Consider the following 17,083-nt stretch of genomic DNA (forward strand, 5'->3'; position numbering starts at 1 on the left):
AATTATTTTAGATCAATCCATTTTGACTGAATTATGATGACATGTTCACATAAATATAATTCTAATCAATCTTTTTTTTAAAAAAAAAGGTACTGCTACATACAGAGTTCTTTGGTAGAGATAATTCAACATCTCGAGGCAAGGGAGGAGGTTAGTGTAGCTAAAGGTAGTAATGCCCCTTGAAAAAAACAGAGATACAGACAGCAGCCCGCCGCCGGCCGCGAGGCGCGAACAACAACTAGCCAACCAAAGAACAAGCCTAACTACTGGAAGCAAGTATAACGATTACATACGAAACGAGTGCTGCGACCAAAGTTCAACCAAAGCACTCACAGGCGCGAAAGGTTGATGCAAATCTTATCCTCTATTTTGTGGAATTCGGATGAATCCAGCCAATCATCGAGTTAACAATTCCAAGTAACTATAACATTTGGCCTGGAAAAACTATAATTTGTATGTCGCCATCAACCTTGTCTCCATTAATTTGTCTCAACTGGAAGCAAGTCTGTCACAACAATTTAGATTATTTATGAAACTAAAAACATGACTAGAGAGTAATTTGTGCGATGAATCTTTTTATCCTAATTAGTTATGTTTGGACACTAATTACCAAATAAAACAAAAATATTATAATACTTGTTAAACTTTAACAACCCCAACCAAACATCCCAGTAGAGGCAAACACATCTTAAACAGCAAGCCAGAATAACTATACCGCGTTCGTGCAGTCTTGAAGAAACTAACGGCGATAGGAATGGAGACCACCCAGCTCCCGAAGCCTCACTTGGTTGTCATCCCATCGCCAATCACCAGCCACATAATCCCCACGGTAGATATCTGCTGCCTCCTCGCGGCGCACGGCGCGCCGGTCACCATTATCACCACGCCCGCCAGCGCGGAGCTCGTACAGAGCCGCGTACACCGTGCCGGGCAAGGCTCCTCGGCGGGCATCACGGTCACAGCGATCCCGTTCCCGGGTGCGGAGGCGGGCCTGCCAGATGGCTGCGAGAGGCTGGACCACGTCCCGTCCGTCGCCCTCCTGCAGAAATTCTTCCACGCCACCGAGCTGTTCGGCGAGGCCGCGGCGCAGCACTGCCGGCGTCTCATGGCGCCTCGTCGGCCGACCTGCGTCGTCGCCGGGATGTGCAACACGTGGGCTCACGCCATGGCGCGCGAGCTCGGCGCGCCTTGCTTCATCTTCTACGGGCACGGTGCGTTTTCCTCGCTGTGCTTCGACTACCTGTACACGCACAGGCCGCAAGAGGCGGTGGCGTCACTGGACGAGCCCTTCGATGTTCCAGTCCTGCCGTCTTTTGATGAGTGCAAGTTCACCCGGAGGCAGTTGCCGGTGTTTTTCCAGCAGTCCACTAACATCAAGGATGGCGTTCTTCGAGGGATCCGGGAGTTCGACATGGCCGTGGACGGCATCGTCGTGAACAGCTTCGAGGAGCTGGAACGCGACTCCGCCGCGCGCCTCGCGGCGGCGACGGGCAAGGCCGTGCTCGCCGTCGGCCCCGTCTCGCTGTGCGGCGCAGACTCGCGCGCCGGCACCGGGTCGTCGGATGAGGCGAGGCGGTGCGTGGCGTGGCTGGACGCCAAGAAAGCCAGCTCCGTCCTCTACGTCTGCTTCGGCAGCAACGGGCGCATGCCACCAGCGCAGCTGATGCAGCTCGGGCTGGCACTCGTCGCATGCCCTTGGCCTGTGCTCTGGGTCATCAAGGGTGCAGACACTCTGCCCGACCACGTCAACGAGTGGCTACAGCACAGCACCGATGATGCCGACGGGCAGTGTCTTGTAGTTCGCGGGTGGGCGCCGCAGGTTCCCATCCTAGAGCACCCGGCCGTCGGTGGATTTCTGACGCACTGCGGCTGGGGCTCGACGCTGGAGAGCGTGGCTGCGGGCGTGCCCATGGCCACCTGGCCGTTCTTCGCCGAGCAGTTCATGAACGAGAAGCTGATCGTTGACGTGCTAGGGATCGGCGTGTCCGTCGGCGTGACAAAGCCCACAGAGAATTTGCTGAACGGTGTCAAAGACGGGGCGGAGCCGGAGGTGGGAACGGAACAGGTGAAGAGGGCCCTGAACAAACTCATGGATGGAGGAGCCCAAGGCGAGGATCGGAGAAGCAAGGCTCGGGAGCTGAAGGCCAAAGCCAAAGCTGCTTTGGAGAACGGGGGATCATCGTATATGAATCTGGAGAAGTTGATCCAGTTCGCCGCTTAAATCTGTCTTGGCTTACATTGGTAATAAATAATCAGATTATTTCACACTTCTCCTATATTATAAATGCCTGAATTTTAAGATAATTTCAAGCAACACTTTTGTACTACCGATCAACATAAGTAATTTGTCACTTATGTCATTTATTGTTTATCCTTTTATGTCGTAACATATCAAAGTTTTGCATTTTAATCTTTTTTCACCGGGGCTAAAATAGTCATTTAGTCGTCCATGGCCAGCGCTCGATTAAGGGTCTCTTTAGTTAGGCTTTTCCAACCTGCTTTTGGTTTTCCAAAAGCCAAAAACCAAACAAAGAGCCCAAAAGCCACAACTGCTTTAGCTCAAAAGCTGCTTTTAATATAGTACAAACTTGAAAGCAACCTATCTCTTGCTTCCAACTGCTTTTGGAGCAAAAATTTATCCACCTTGCCACTGGTTATGGAACATACCGATTCATTTTCTTCTTCTTCTATCCTCATCTGTCACGAAGAAAGCAGAGGTCGCGAGGTTCGCACGCGGCATGGAAGAGCTCTGCCGCCCCTCACCGGCCACGCGAGGTCCTTCCCTCCCTCCGACGGGTGTTGATGCAGCCCCAAGCCCTGATCTAGCGATGAGCCCCATCCCCTGTCCTCTCCGGCCGGCGAGCCCCCTCCCTTGTCCTCAATGGCCACATGGGGGCTCCTTCCCTGGTTCCGGCAGCGGCGGTGCGCGAGCTCCTTTGTTGCCTCCGGCGCGCATAGGTGCGGCCCTAGATCCAGCGGTGAGTCTCCCTCTCCTATCCTTACCGGCGCGCGTGAGCTCCTTCTATGCCTCCGGCATCTATGGCAGACGAGCCCCCTCCCCTCCCCTACGTGTTCGCGTCCAGCATCCCCCACCCCTCCGTGATGGTGCTCGGCGAGTCCTCTCCCCTGTGTGGTGCCTCCCGATGAACCTCCTCCCAAGCGAGGCAGCGCCCAGCGAGCTCCATCCCCCTCCCCAGCACGCACTAGAAGAAGAGGAGAAAAGAGGACAACGAACGGAGACCACTTGTCAGTGAGGGCAGCATTTGAGGAGCCACAGTTGCTAAACCAAATGGGCTTTTAACTTCTTCATAACTACTTTTCCAAAACTACTTCTCAGAAAGCCACAACTCACATCTATTTTTTCAAAAGCCATGACCCAACCAAAGACACCCATATTTTCTAGACGTTGTTTTAGACTACATAGAAGCAAGCCCAAACTACTGTTGGGCCACAAGGATACGTTACGATTAACCATGCAGCCCAGGTTGTGTTTTTTTTTCTTTTCTCTTTTCTTCTATCATTGTTTTCCTTCTTTTTTTCCTGTTGGCTCTGTAATTTTCCTTTTTAATTTATTTTTTCACTTTTCTTTCTTTCTTTCTTTCTTTCTTTCTTTCTTTATTTTCCCACTATTACGTGATTGTTTTTTTCCTTCCCTTTCCTTTCTTTTTCCTTTTGTTTATTTCATTTATTATAGTTTCTTCCTTTTCTATTAATTCCATTTTTCTTTTAATTTTAAGTTAATATATTTCATGAGAAATATAGATATAACGTCTGTATAGTATACATGTAGTGCCCTACTATATGTTTCCGCATGTTCTCATACTATAAGTAAAATGCTCTATGATTATCTTTAGTTATTTATATAGTATTTGTGAGATGTTTTATGATATGTTTTAAGTTGTTCAAATAATATCTATGTGGTGCTCTTTTTTATTCTCCTCTATTATATGTTTTTTATTTTCATTATTTCTATATTTTTCTATGATGTTCACGTAATATACACCTAAATATTTTGTTATGATATTCACATAGTGTACATGTGATATTCTATGTTGCATTTCGTGATGTTAACTTAATATAAATGGAATGTTACTTGATTATCTTTGAGTATTCACGTATACTTATGGCATGTTCTCTGTATATTTTAGGTTGTTCTAGTATCCATGCAATGTTCTATCTGTTTTGTATGCTATGTTTTGTATTATACTTATTATATTTTTTTCTTCCACTTATTTACACTGGTTACTATTTTCTTTTAGTTTATATTTTCATTTTGTTTCTCTGTTACATCCCCTTTTTTCCTTGTTTGTTTTCCTATTGCTTAAGTTTTTCCCCATATTTCATGAGATGTCCTATGGTAATATTTTTATTTAAAATGTTTTTCTTGTGAGGTGAAGTATTTCCTTAGACTGAAATTGCTTGGTTGTTATATAATCATAAAAATATTTCATGTATAACACAAAATAACTATGTGATGTAGTTGTAGGTAGCTGACATTATAACTATGTGATGTTTGAATCCCGCCACACTCTTTTTTTTTCCTTTCTTTTTTGGAAAACTACACTCATTATTTTTACTCATCATATTCCCATTTTTTTTGACAAAAGTCTAATATATGTTGGCACAAAGATAATTAACAATTTATATTTTTTATAGGCAGACAAAAATAAAAAAATATATTATAACATGAAGACAATTAACAAATTATAAACAAATCACAATAGGACAAATACAATATGGCTTTGCCATACAGCCAGCACGTGCCTGATGTAACTTCAATTTTTAAGGCACATGACATTTAGGAAAAGTGCAGAAATAAACTAAGTTGCGTGCTGAAAATGACCCAAGACCAATCCATTTTCAAGCACCAAGCTGTATCAGCTTCTCCAGATTCATATATGACGATCCTCCAAGCTCCAAAGCAGTCTTTGCTTTGGCCTTCAGCTCCTTAGCTTTCGTCTTCCTTGCCTCCCCCTCCACACCTCCATCCATCAGCATATCCAACACTTGTTTCACCTGTTCCATTCCCACATCTGCCTTCGCCTTGCCGCCGCCGCCGCCGCCGTCTATGGCACCGGTCAGCACGCTCTCCGTGGGCTTCCTCACGCCGACAGACACTCCGATGCCAAGCACCTCAACGATCAACTTCTCGTTTAGGAACTGCTCGGCGTAGAACGGCCAGGTGGCCATGGGCACGCCCGCCGCGACGCTCTCCAGCGTCGAGCCCCACCCGCAGTGCGTCAGAAAGCCGGCGACGGCCGGGTGCTCCAGAATGGCGACCTGCGGCGCCCACCCGCGAACCACAAGACACTGGCTCCCCGGGAGGCGGAGGCCGTCACCATTGGTGTTGCGCTGTAGCCACTCGCTGACATCGTCGTTCAACGTGTCCGCGCCCTTGATGACCCAAAGGACAGGCCAGGGGCACGACACGAGCGCCAGCCCGAGCTGCATCAGCTGCGCTGGAGGCATGCGCCCGGCGCTGCCGAAGCTGACGTAGAGCACGGACTCGGCTTTCTTGGCGTCCAGCCACGCCATGCAACGTCTGGCGTCATCCGAGCTGGCACTCAAGTCGAGGAGGCTAGGCGGTGGTGCGCCGAACAGCGAGACGGGGCCGACGGCGAGCACGGTCTTGCCCGTGGCCGCCGCGAGGCGCGCGGCCGAGTCGTGTTCCAGCTCCTCGAAGCTGTTCACGACGATGCCGTCCACGGCCAGCTCGAATTCCCGGAGCTCCCGAAGTCGGTGCTCCGGAATGGAGGAAGAAGGCAGGAACTGTATCGGGAGCTGCCTCTTGGGGAACTTGAACTCGAAAGGCGGCAGGACGGGGACGTCAATGAGCTCGTCCAGCGACTCGACTGCCTCGTGCGGTTTGTGCGTGTTCAGATACTCGCAGCACAGCAGAGCGAACGCGCAGAAGCCATGGAAGATGAAGCAAGGCGCGCCGAGCTCTCGCGCCACGCCGTGCGCCCACGTGTGGCACATCCCGGCGACGACGCAGCTCGGCCGGCGGTCACGGTGCGTCGCCATAAGGAGGCGGCAGTGCCGCGCCACGGCCTCGCCGAACTGCGTGGTGGCGTCGAAGAAGTTTGGCACTAGGTCGACCGAGGCGATGTGGTCGAGCCTCTCGCAGCCATCCGGGAGGCCGGATTCCGCGCCCGGGAACGGGAGCGCGGTGACCGTGATCCCCGCTGAGCCTTGCCCGGCGCGGTCCACGCGGCTCTGGACGAGCTGCGAGCTGGCCGGCGTGGTGATGATCGTGACGGAGGCGCCGTGCGCGGCGAGGAGGCAGCCGATGTCCACGATGGGAATCATGTGGCTGGTGGCTGGCCATGGGATGACCACGAAATGAGGCTTTGGGCACAGGGTCACCTCCATTTTTTTTCCTATATTGCTGTCACCTTGCTCAAGACTGCAAGAACTTTGCACAGGGGAGGTATCTGCTTGCAAGGATTCACAATGCATGTTTTGCTTCTGCTTGCAGAGCTTAGGCCTTGTTTATGTAACACTCTCGTGTTAAGCAAACTAAAAATGGGACATGTCATCATGAGCATTGCATCAAAAATATGTTAAGCACACACTAATGCATTAACCTAAAATAAGTTTATTTTGGATGAATGTGTTTAGGAATTTAAGTGTGTTTATTTTATGTGTGGATGCTTGTTTTGGAGTTTAAAAACCCTGGGTGAAAGTTTTTCCGAAAGACTTAAGGGGGGAAACCCTAATTTCAAAAACCCTAGATTTGTCCCCTTTTGTGTAAATCAAAAACCAAGCAAAATTTGAAGTTAAGTTCAAAAGCAAAGTTGTAGATCTTGTTAAGATGTACAACTTTGGTGTTTTGAGTTTTTGAAGTTTCAAAGCAAAATTCAAAGTAATTTTGAAAATACAGATTTCCGGAAAGTGTCCCCTTTTCTAATTTAAATCTCCAATTCAAAATCTGTTTGGAATTTTGAAAATTTGTCAACATGAAAGTTGTAGAGCTTGAAAAGTTGAACAACTTTCATGTTGGAAGTTTTTCAAGTTGTTGTGTAAAATCAAAAGTAATTTCTGAAATTCTGTTTTGCCCCAATTCAAAAATTTGGAATTAAACTTGAATTTCAAACTGTTTGGCTCAAATTCATCCCTTTCCATTTCAAATCTGTCTTTGGTCATTAAAGATGTTTTGTAGCTTACAAAATTTTGCACAAGTTTCTTTTTGGTGAAAATTTGACTTCTGTTCAAATTTTGGTTGTTTTTCGCTAAAGGACAGAAAGGGCTTTTGGGGAAGGAGGGGGATAAGCTCCAGCCCCTGTTCATGGCGGTGGACAACCGGGTGTTGATCGACGTTTGCCAGCGCGTGAACCACCGTTTCATCTCGTCCAAGCACGTGCTCGCATCCGTGGCAAGGTGAAGCAGCTGCTGGCAAAGTGGAGCGCGACGTGCCCTTCTCTGCTGCGCTCACCGACGTCGATTGCCACCGGAGCACCGACGGACAGCTCTCCATTCCAATCCAAAATTCACCGCCACGGTTGATCCATATCCAAATTCACCGCGGGCATATCTTCATCACTTCCTTGCGCATCTCCAGAACCCACCCTTCTTCCCTCTTTCGCACCAGAGCACCGGAATTCACCATTCTCCTTTCCGCCGGCGACAGAGCGCCACCGTGGTCAAGCTCGTCGTGGTCAGCCCATCCGGGCAACTTTCTGTTCTCTTTTTCTCTCGTCTTTGCTTCGTCATGACCTTGTGATGCTCATCGGCTCGTTCTTTTCTCCGTTGCTTCACAGCTGTCACCGGAACGTCGGCTTCTTCGTCGGAGCTCGCCGCCGGAGTCTCTGGTCGCGTGGACAAGCAACACCCGACTGTTCTCCGCTCCTTCTCTCTGCGTCAGCACACCCAGGGTGAGACACCGATGCTTCCTGGCCTCTCCATTCTTTCTCTACCAGTCTAGAGCCACCGGCGTAAGCACCGCCGCGGCCATGTCCGCCGTCGCTCGTGATCAGAGCTCGCTAGAGCAGTAGAGTACGGGTTTGCTAGCTTGTTCGGTTGCGGGTTGCTTGCTGGTGCTTGTGCTCGCCTCAGTTTGGCTCGGGGTGACCGGAGTTGGCCGGCGTAAGCCACGCCGCCGCGGGATGTCGCGCTCTGGACGGCCGGGTGCATCGGGGACCTCGCAGTTGTAAAGACGAGAAGAGGGAGGGGTTCGTTTGCAAAGCCGTAGACTCATGTGAATAGTAGCCTGGTCTGCGGGTTGGTTGCTAAGAAAGCCGAGGGCTTTTCTGCAAAGCTACCAGCGCGCGCGGGGGAGGGCCGGCTGGGCCAAGTTTCACGCGGGCTTGGGCCGAGCTCCTGGCTGCAGAAGCACAGTGTTGCTTTTCTTTTTCTTTTTGTTTAAAAATGAGTGATGTTTGAATTTATGCTATGGATTATCTGCTGATCCAAAAATTATGAAAATTTTTGTATGGCTTTCTTAAAATGAGTAGAACACATGAAAAATATTAGATTCCATTTTCTGGCAGTTTGCCTATATATGAAAATTGCCCCTGTTTAATAATAAATAAATCTTCCATGATTTTTAGTAAATTATGGGTATATCCAAAAATCATGAAATTTAATATGTGAGCTTGTGTTAATGTTATTTAGCTTCATGATTAATTTCAGCTCTGTTTGATCAAGTATGCTCTGTTTCTTAATAAGGCTATTTAAAATGCTTATAAAAGAAATAGAAATAATTAATCCTTTTAGGATTTGGATGATATTTTGGATTGTTTGATAACCATGGTTACTTAGCATGATATGCTCCCTGGTTATGGTTTATTTTCATATAAATAATCTTTATGATATGATAGATTCACTTTATTGCTTAATAAAGATGATAAAACTTGTTTAGAAATAATCCATGTTTTTGGGTAGTTAAGTTAGTTGTTTCTATACCGTGAAAGTAAATTGTACTCGAGATAATCATAGTTTGTTGTTTATATCCAAGACCATGTAACTTGTCTTTATCATACCTTGAGTATATCATTGATCATGCATATGCACTTTTACGTATAGAATACGCTCCGGAAGAATCAGATCCTCAGTGGGTCACTTCCGAGTTTGAAGAACCATCTGGTTTTGCTGAGTTGCCGAACTTCCCTTCCGGTCAAGGCAAGCCCCGGACATTAAACCCTATCCTTGTATTTTCATAAAGTTATTTATATCACTTGAGTTAATATGATGCATTAGGTGAATAGGAGTTGAGTGAATCCTATTTGCTGCATTATCTACCTTGATGATTTCCATGTTAACCTTGATACATGTTTATGAAAATGCTTAGTATGCTTAGCCCTGCTTATTAGATAGGCTTTCAAATGAGAAAGTTTGAAGGGTTGTTGTGGCATACTTTTATGGTCAATAATGTTTCAATTTGAGACCGGTCGGTGGACTTGCTTTAAGAATGGAGTCTTAAAGTAGTGTCTCCAACTGTGTCGATTAAGGACCGTACCGTTGATTGGCCTGTTGTGATTGAGACCTTTGAGTACAGCCCACATGCGGCGGTAAGCCTTACCTATAGCTATTCCGATACTTGAGAACGGCTAACCGCGTACTGGGAGTGGAAAGATGGCGAGAGTAGCGTGTACCCACCTTACGGATCTGAGATGACCGGGAAACATCTAGATTGGCTGTAGGATGGTGGTGTACTGTACTCTCGGGTGACGCTGGACCCGTTCTTGTATGGGAGGATCTATAGAAAAGGTTGACATATGCAAGATTAAGTTCTACATATGTCGTGTGGTACTGAATCCCCAGCTGGGTTTAATCGGTTCGAATCGCCGTGTTTCCTCGGATATGGAGCCTCAATCCTCACACCATCATCGTAGTAATAAGTGAATCTTTGGTATAAGAAAGAGGTGATTTGCTTATGAAAGTTGGATAATGATCTTGGCTAGTTATAAGTGATAATCTTGAGTTAAAACTTGAAAGTAGGCTTTACTCTTAGTAAGCTTTTATGCAAAAGAAATGCTTTGATCTTGCTAAAGCTTTACCTTGAATCCCTATAGCCTGCATACTTGAGTCTTCACCTCTTTTATAGTCGGTTAAGTCTTGTTGAGTACTTTTGTACTCAGGGTTTTATTAACCCATGTTGCAGGTGAATCTCTTGATTATCATTTCGATGGTCATGGTTACTTTACTCTTGTGGAGGAAAATGACGATGAGGTTTCTGATGTGTGACCTTGGGCAAGTAAAAGTTGTTGTGTGAATCTATGGTTTATGTAATAATAAAGTTCCGAAGCTTTTATGTATCAAATACTTATGGTTTGTAAACTATGAACTTAAGTTTCAATCTATGTTATGTAACCTTTCCGCTTTTACTCTGATTTCTCTTATCTATGAAATGTTGTAATACTGTGATGCTTGATGAGGGAATTCCTGAAAATATTGTTACGTGGATGATTCGGGTTTCCCGAGGACACCCGACAGACTTCTTGAGTCATTTGGAACTCGTGCACGTTGATCAGAAGTCTTTGGGACAATGATGTGTGCATGTGGGCCATTTAATTCAGGAGGTTCTGCCTCAGCTGGTATCAGAGCCTGGTTTCCCTTAGAAAGTATAGCAGTATTCGATTTTAAAAACTTCAAAAGCTTTTGAGTCAAACTAAATTTCAAATTAGTTTGAGTCCAAATTGCTTCTAAGCTTGTCTTATGCTTCTAACTTGTCTCAATTCATTCTTTAGACTTATCCTTCTATCCAACTGGATATGTTCTTAGTATAATTATGGTGATATTTATATACAAGGAACGATGCTTATAATGTTATAATATTGCCCTATTTATGAAAAGAATGTTTATGCACTTTTATATCAAGTGACTAATTTAAAGATAATTACTTGTTTGATGTATGCTTTGTTCGTAAGTACGCTTCATGCATCATTAATGATAACATGTAATAGACTTTCCTCCTTAAAGTTGTTAATAACTAGGGGTAATATGTCCATCTAATTGTAAAACTCTATCCTTTAACCTTGGAACATATATAGTTCTAATATTCAAAATAAAAATATTTTGGCAGATGGCTCGTACCCGCCTAACCGCTCGCAAGTCCACCGGAGGTCGTGTCCCCAGGCACCAGTTGGCATCAAGGGATCCGCCACCCTCCGATAGCAGCGACAGCAGCACTGACAACTCCAGCGACGGAAACGGGAGTGACACCAGCGGAGGTCCTCCTTCGCCAAGGACCTACAGGCTTATGAAGAATGATCTGCGTCTGATGCTCACTGACAACATCAATATGGAAGTTCAGCTGTACCATATGGCGGGGTATGTGGTCACTCTTGAAGCCTATGCCAACACCCTCCATGAGGAAGTGCACCAGCTGCAGGATGCTCTCAATCCACCTGAGGCTCCTGAAGCAGCCGAGGAAGGACCAGTTGTCATCCAAGTGGATAGTGATACTTCTGAGGATGAAGCAGAGGAGCCAGGAACCCCCACTCCAGATGAGGGTGTTACCACCAGTGACTCGGAGATGGATGACGACTAGGTGTTGAGAAGGCAAGAAGTATGACCGAGTGTGATCTTCTGACTTTGTAACTTAGTTAGTCAGAAAACCTCTAGTATGGGAAGTTGTGTAAGATAGTGGTTTCAAGTAGTCCTGCCCGGGAGCGGACTTGTATGATAAATAAGATGAACTGTTTGTGCTATGTAAGCCATGATGTATGATGGTTAAGTGTGCATGTTAATTAAAGTGTGATGTGTTTTTAAACAGATGTCTGCTAACAACCATGGAGCTAGTTCTTCCCAGGGTGGGGATGATTTTCCTAATGCACCACCAGTTCCACCCTCTTTGGCTGATGCAATTGCAGCATTGGTCAATGCAACAACTCTGTTAGCACAAAATCAGAATGCTGGTCAGCGTGGCCGTGGTCGCCATAACAGAGAAGAAACCACATATGTTGACTTCACAGATACTCGTCCCCCAGTATTCACGAAAGCTGATGAACCTCTTGAAGCTGAGGATTGGCTTCGCACTATGGAACAAAAGTTCAGTCTCATCAACTGTACTGAAACTCAGAAGCCAGCTTTTGCCGCTCAGCAGCTGAGAGGAGCAGCAGGAGTTTGGTGGGAAAATTTACTAGCTGTTCAACCAGCCCGCCACCGAATCACTTGGGGAGAATTCAAGGAAGCCTTCAGGGCTCATTACATTCCCAAGGGAGTTATGAAAATGAAGCTCGAAGAGTTCTTAGCTCTCCGTCAGGGGGATGACTCAGTTATACAGTATATTGGAAAGTTTAATCATCTGTCCCAATATGCAATTGAGCAAGTCAACACTGATGAAAAGAAGAAGGATTGTTTCATGAGAGGCTTGAATACAAAGCTTCAGCTGATGATGGCATCATGTGGCAATATATCTTATCATGAGGCAGTGAACATTGCTATCTCCAGTGAAGAAAAGAATCGCAAACATAAGGAGGCTAAGAAGAAGAAGGGGTTTGTCTCAGGGTCTGGATCATCTGGCGGCAACAAGAAGCGTCAGAGGCTTGTATATCATCCAGCTCAACAGTTCCGACCATCTTATCGTCCTCCTTATCAACCACCTCAGCAGCAGAATATGCAGAGGAATTTTGCAAGGCCGACAATGCCATTCAATGTTCAACGTCAGCCAAATATTCCTGCCATCCGTCCGCCAATGTCACAAGCTGTAAACAACCCTTGTTACAATTGTGGGAAGAGTGGACATTTTTCTCGTGAATGTCCATATCCAAGGCAAAATATTCCAAATGCCAATGCACCAAGACCAGTTGGAAATCAGCAAGCAAATCCCAACAAGGGTAATGCCCAGAATCAGCAGAAAGGTAAGGGTACTCAGAAAACAGGAAGGGTTTTCCATACTCAAGTTGAAGCTATACCTGAGGGAGAGCCAGTGATGCTTGGTATGTTCCCTGTTGCCCAACACCCAGCACTTACACTTTTTGATTCTGGAGCATCACATACTTTCATGAATAGAGCATTTGCGGAAAAGTATAATATACCTATTGGTGCAACCAAAGATGAGTTCTTTATACAGTCACCTGGGGGTCGACTATGCACTAAGGAAATGGTACATCAGGTACCAATAGACTTGGGTGGATATATATTTCCAACATCCATGATAGTGTTAAAAGATCCGAGTATAGATGTGATCTTGGGTATGAACTGGATGAGTCAGAGAGGTGCAGTTATAGACACCTTAAATAGAACTATCAGGGTCAACTTACCTAATAGTAAATCTCAACTTCTTATCCATCTTCCTACCCTTAAGAGAGCAGTTGAGCAAGTATGTGCTACCTCTGTTAAGGAAATCAAGGATATTCCAGTGGTCTGTGAGTTTCCTGATGTGTTTCCAGAAGATTTACCTGGTTTGCCACCGGATCGTGATGTGGAGTTTGAAATAGAGCTCAAGCCAGGGACAGCACCAATATCTAGAAGAGCTTATAGAATGCCACCAAAAGAGTTAGCAGAATTAAAAACTCAGTTGCAAGAATTGATGGATAAAGGTTTTATTCGACCTAGTTCATCACCCTGGGGTTGTCCGGCAATCTTTGTGAAGAAAAAGGATCATACCTTAAGACTATGTGTAGACTATCGTCCTTTGAATGAGGTAACAATCAAGAATAAGTATCCTTTGCCCCGTATTGATCTTCTCTTTGATCAACTAACTGGTGCTAAGGTATTTTCAAAGATAGACTTGAGATCGGGGTATCATCAAATTAAGATCAAGCCAAAAGATGTTCCGAAAACAGCATTCACTACCAGATATGGTTTGTATGAATATCTGGTCATGTCTTTCGGTCTGACAAATGCCCCAGCACATTTTATGTATCTGATGAATTCAGTGTTTATGCCAGAGTTAGATAAGTTCGTGGTGGTATTCATTGATGACATTCTCATCTATTCCAAAACTAAAGAAGAGCATGAAGAGCATCTCAGGATAGTGTTGACTCGCCTGAGAGAACATCAGTTATATGCTAAGTTTAGCAAGTGTGAATTTTGGATAGATGAAGTTCAATTTTTGGGCCATGTCTTGTCAGCTGAAGGTGTTGCAGTAGATCCAAGCAAAGTTCAAGAAGTTCTTGACTGGAAATCACCAACTTCAGTACATCAAGTTCGGAGTTTCTTAGGATTAGCAGGGTATTATCGCAGGTTTATCCCTGACTTCTCCAAGATCTCTAAACCAATGACAACACTGCTAAAGAATGATACCAAGTTTGTGTGGTCATCCGAGTGTGAAGAAGCTTTTCGGACCTTGAAAAAGTTGTTGACCACTGCACCAGTGCTAGCTCAACCTGATATTGAAAAATCTTTTGATGTGTATTGTGATGCTTCAGGCAAGGGCATTGGGTGTGTACTAATGCAAGAAGGCAGAGTCATTGCATATGCTTCACGACAACTTAAGCGTCATGAAGAGCATTATCCAACCCATGATCTAGAGTTGGCAGCTGTAGTCCATGCTCTGAAGATCTGGCGACATTATCTATTGGGAAATACTTGTCACATATATACTGATCATAAGAGTTTGAAATACATCTTTACTCAGTCAGAGTTGAATATGCGTCAGAGGAGATGGTTAGAACTGATAAAGGATTATGATATTGAGGTACACTATCACCCAGGCAAAGCCAATGTAGTGGCAGATGCACTCAGTCGAAAGAGTCATTGCAATTGTCTGGAAGTTAAGCCAATAAACCTTACCTTGTGTTATGAATTTGAGAAGTTAAGTCTTGAAATGATTCCACAAGGAAGTCTTGCAAATATGACAGTTCAGTCATCTATCAAAGATCAGATTATTACAGCTCAGAGAGAAAATAAGGGTATGAGCTTTTTGAAAGAAAAGATCCAGTCTGAGCAGAATTCCAAGTTCAGAATAGATGAAGCTGGAGTGATTTGGTTCAAGGATCGGTTAGTAGTCCCAAAAGTTCCTGAACTCAGAAAACAAATTCTTGATGAAGCTCATGCAACAAGGTTTTCAATCCATCCAGGCAGTAATAAGATGTATCATGATTTAAAACAAAGATTCTGGTGGACTAAGATGAAGCTTGAAATTGCTAGTTATGTGGCTAGATGTGATACTTGTCAAAAGGTGAAAGCAGTTCATCTTAGGTCTGCTGGAGAATTGCAACCATTGCCAATTCCATCCTGGAAATGGGATGACATTAGTATGGACTTCATAGTGGGTTTACCCAGAACCTCGAGAGGGTTTGATTCCATATGGGTCATTGTTGATCGTCTGACCAAATCGGCTCATTTCATTCCAGTAAGAAAAGATTATCGAGCTTCTGACTATGCTAAGATATACTTTAACAGAATTGTGAGTCTACATGGTGTTCCAAAGACTATTGTATCTGATAGAGGGACACAATTTGTGAATGCTTTCTGGAAGCATCTGCATAAGTCCTTGGGTACCAAACTTCTGCATAGTACAGCTTATCATCCACAGACTGGAGGTCAGACTGAAAGAGTCAATCAGATCTTAGAAGATATGTTAAGATCTTGTGTACTCAGTTATTCAGAGAAGTGGCACGAATGTTTGCCTTTAGCAGAATTCTCTTATAATAATAGTTATCAAGAGAGCATTAAGATGGCACCATTCGAAGCTCTGTATGGCAGAAGGTGTAGGACACCTTTGAATTGGTCAGAGCCTGGAGAACATAGTCTCTTCGGGGTTGACTTAGTCAAAGAAACCGAAGAAAAAGTCAGGCTCATTCGAGAGAACATGAAGGTAGCACAGTCCAGGCAAAAGAGTTATGCTGATAAGAGACGTCGATCTCTTAGCTTTGAGGTTGGTAATTATGTATACCTCAAAGTGTCACCTATGAAAGGAGTCACTCGTTTTGGAGTAAAAGGAAAATTGGCACCTCGATATATAGGTCCATATCAAATTCTTGAAAGATGTGGAAAGGTGGCATATCGTCTAGATTTACCACCACAGTTGTTATCAGTACACAATGTGTTCCATGTCTCTCAGTTGAAGAAATGTCTTAGAGTGCCTGATCATATCATTCATGTTGAAGAAATTGAGTTAAAGCCTGATCTGACATATTCAGAGTATCCTATCAAGATTTTGGATCAAAAAGATCGAGTTACCCGTAGAAGAACTATCAAATATTACAAGGTGCAATGGAATCAACATACCGAAGATGAAGCCACGTGGGAATCCGAAGAGTTTCTCTTAAGAAGTTTTCCTGAGTTTCTTTCTTCTGTCTTATCCTTGTAATCTGTAGTGTAATGATCTACCCCTGTTTTTGTAAAGGTTGGTTTTGGAAATGCTTGACAAATTTCCTTTTCCATTAGTTAGCCTTTAAGGTAAATCTCGGGACGAGATTTCTTTAAGGGGGAAAGAGCTGTAACACTCTCGTGTTAAGCAAACTAAAAATGGGACATGTCATCATGAGCATTGCATCAAAAATATGTTAAGCACACACTAATGCATTAACCTAAAATAAGTTTATTTTGGATGAATGTGTTTAGGAATTTAAGTGTGTTTATTTTATGTGTGGATGCTTGTTTTGGAGTTTAAAAACCCTGGGTGAAAGTTTTTCCGAAAGACTTAAGGGGGGAAACCCTAATTTCAAAAACCCTAGATTTGTCCCCTTTTGTGTAAATCAAAAACCAAGCAAAATTTGAAGTTAAGTTCAAAAGCAAAGTTGTAGATCTTGTTAAGATGTACAACTTTGGTGTTTTGAGTTTTTGAAGTTTCAAAGCAAAATTCAAAGTAATTTTGAAAATACAGATTTCCGGAAAGTGTCCCCTTTTCTAATTTAAATCTCCAATTCAAAATCTGTTTGGAATTTTGAAAATTTGTCAACATGAAAGTTGTAGAGCTTGAAAAGTTGAACAACTTTCATGTTGGAAGTTTTTCAAGTTGTTGTGTAAAATCAAAAGTAATTTCTGAAATTCTGTTTTGCCCCAATTCAAAAATTTGGAATTAAACTTGAATTTCAAACTGTTTGGCTCAAATTCATCCCTTTCCATTTCAAATCTGTCTTTGGTCATTAAAGATGTTTTGTAGCTTACAAAATTTTGCACAAGTTTATTTTTGGTGAAAATTTGACTTCTGTTCAAATTTTGGTTGTTTTTCGCTAAAGGACAGAAAGGG

The 17,083-nt window shown here is 44.3% G+C and overlaps 2 protein-coding genes across 2 annotated transcripts; one reads left to right on the top strand and one right to left on the bottom strand.

Annotated features, from left to right (window-relative positions):
* Nucleotides 685-2,371, top strand: LOC8082845 (UDP-glycosyltransferase 73C7). Its single transcript, XM_002446760.2, has one exon. The coding sequence runs from the start codon at nt 755-757 to the stop codon at nt 2,219-2,221; it is 1,467 nt and encodes a 488-aa protein (XP_002446805.1). The 5' UTR covers nt 685-754; the 3' UTR covers nt 2,222-2,371.
* LOC8082846 (UDP-glycosyltransferase 73D1) lies at nt 4,756-6,404 on the bottom strand. The gene has a single exon (XM_002448157.2). The coding sequence runs from the start codon at nt 6,370-6,372 to the stop codon at nt 4,861-4,863; it is 1,512 nt and encodes a 503-aa protein (XP_002448202.1). The 5' UTR covers nt 6,373-6,404; the 3' UTR covers nt 4,756-4,860.

The sequence above is a fragment of the Sorghum bicolor genome, chromosome 6, assembly GCF_000003195.3.
Source record: "Sorghum bicolor cultivar BTx623 chromosome 6, Sorghum_bicolor_NCBIv3, whole genome shotgun sequence".
Taxonomy (NCBI): Eukaryota; Viridiplantae; Streptophyta; class Magnoliopsida; order Poales; family Poaceae; genus Sorghum; species Sorghum bicolor.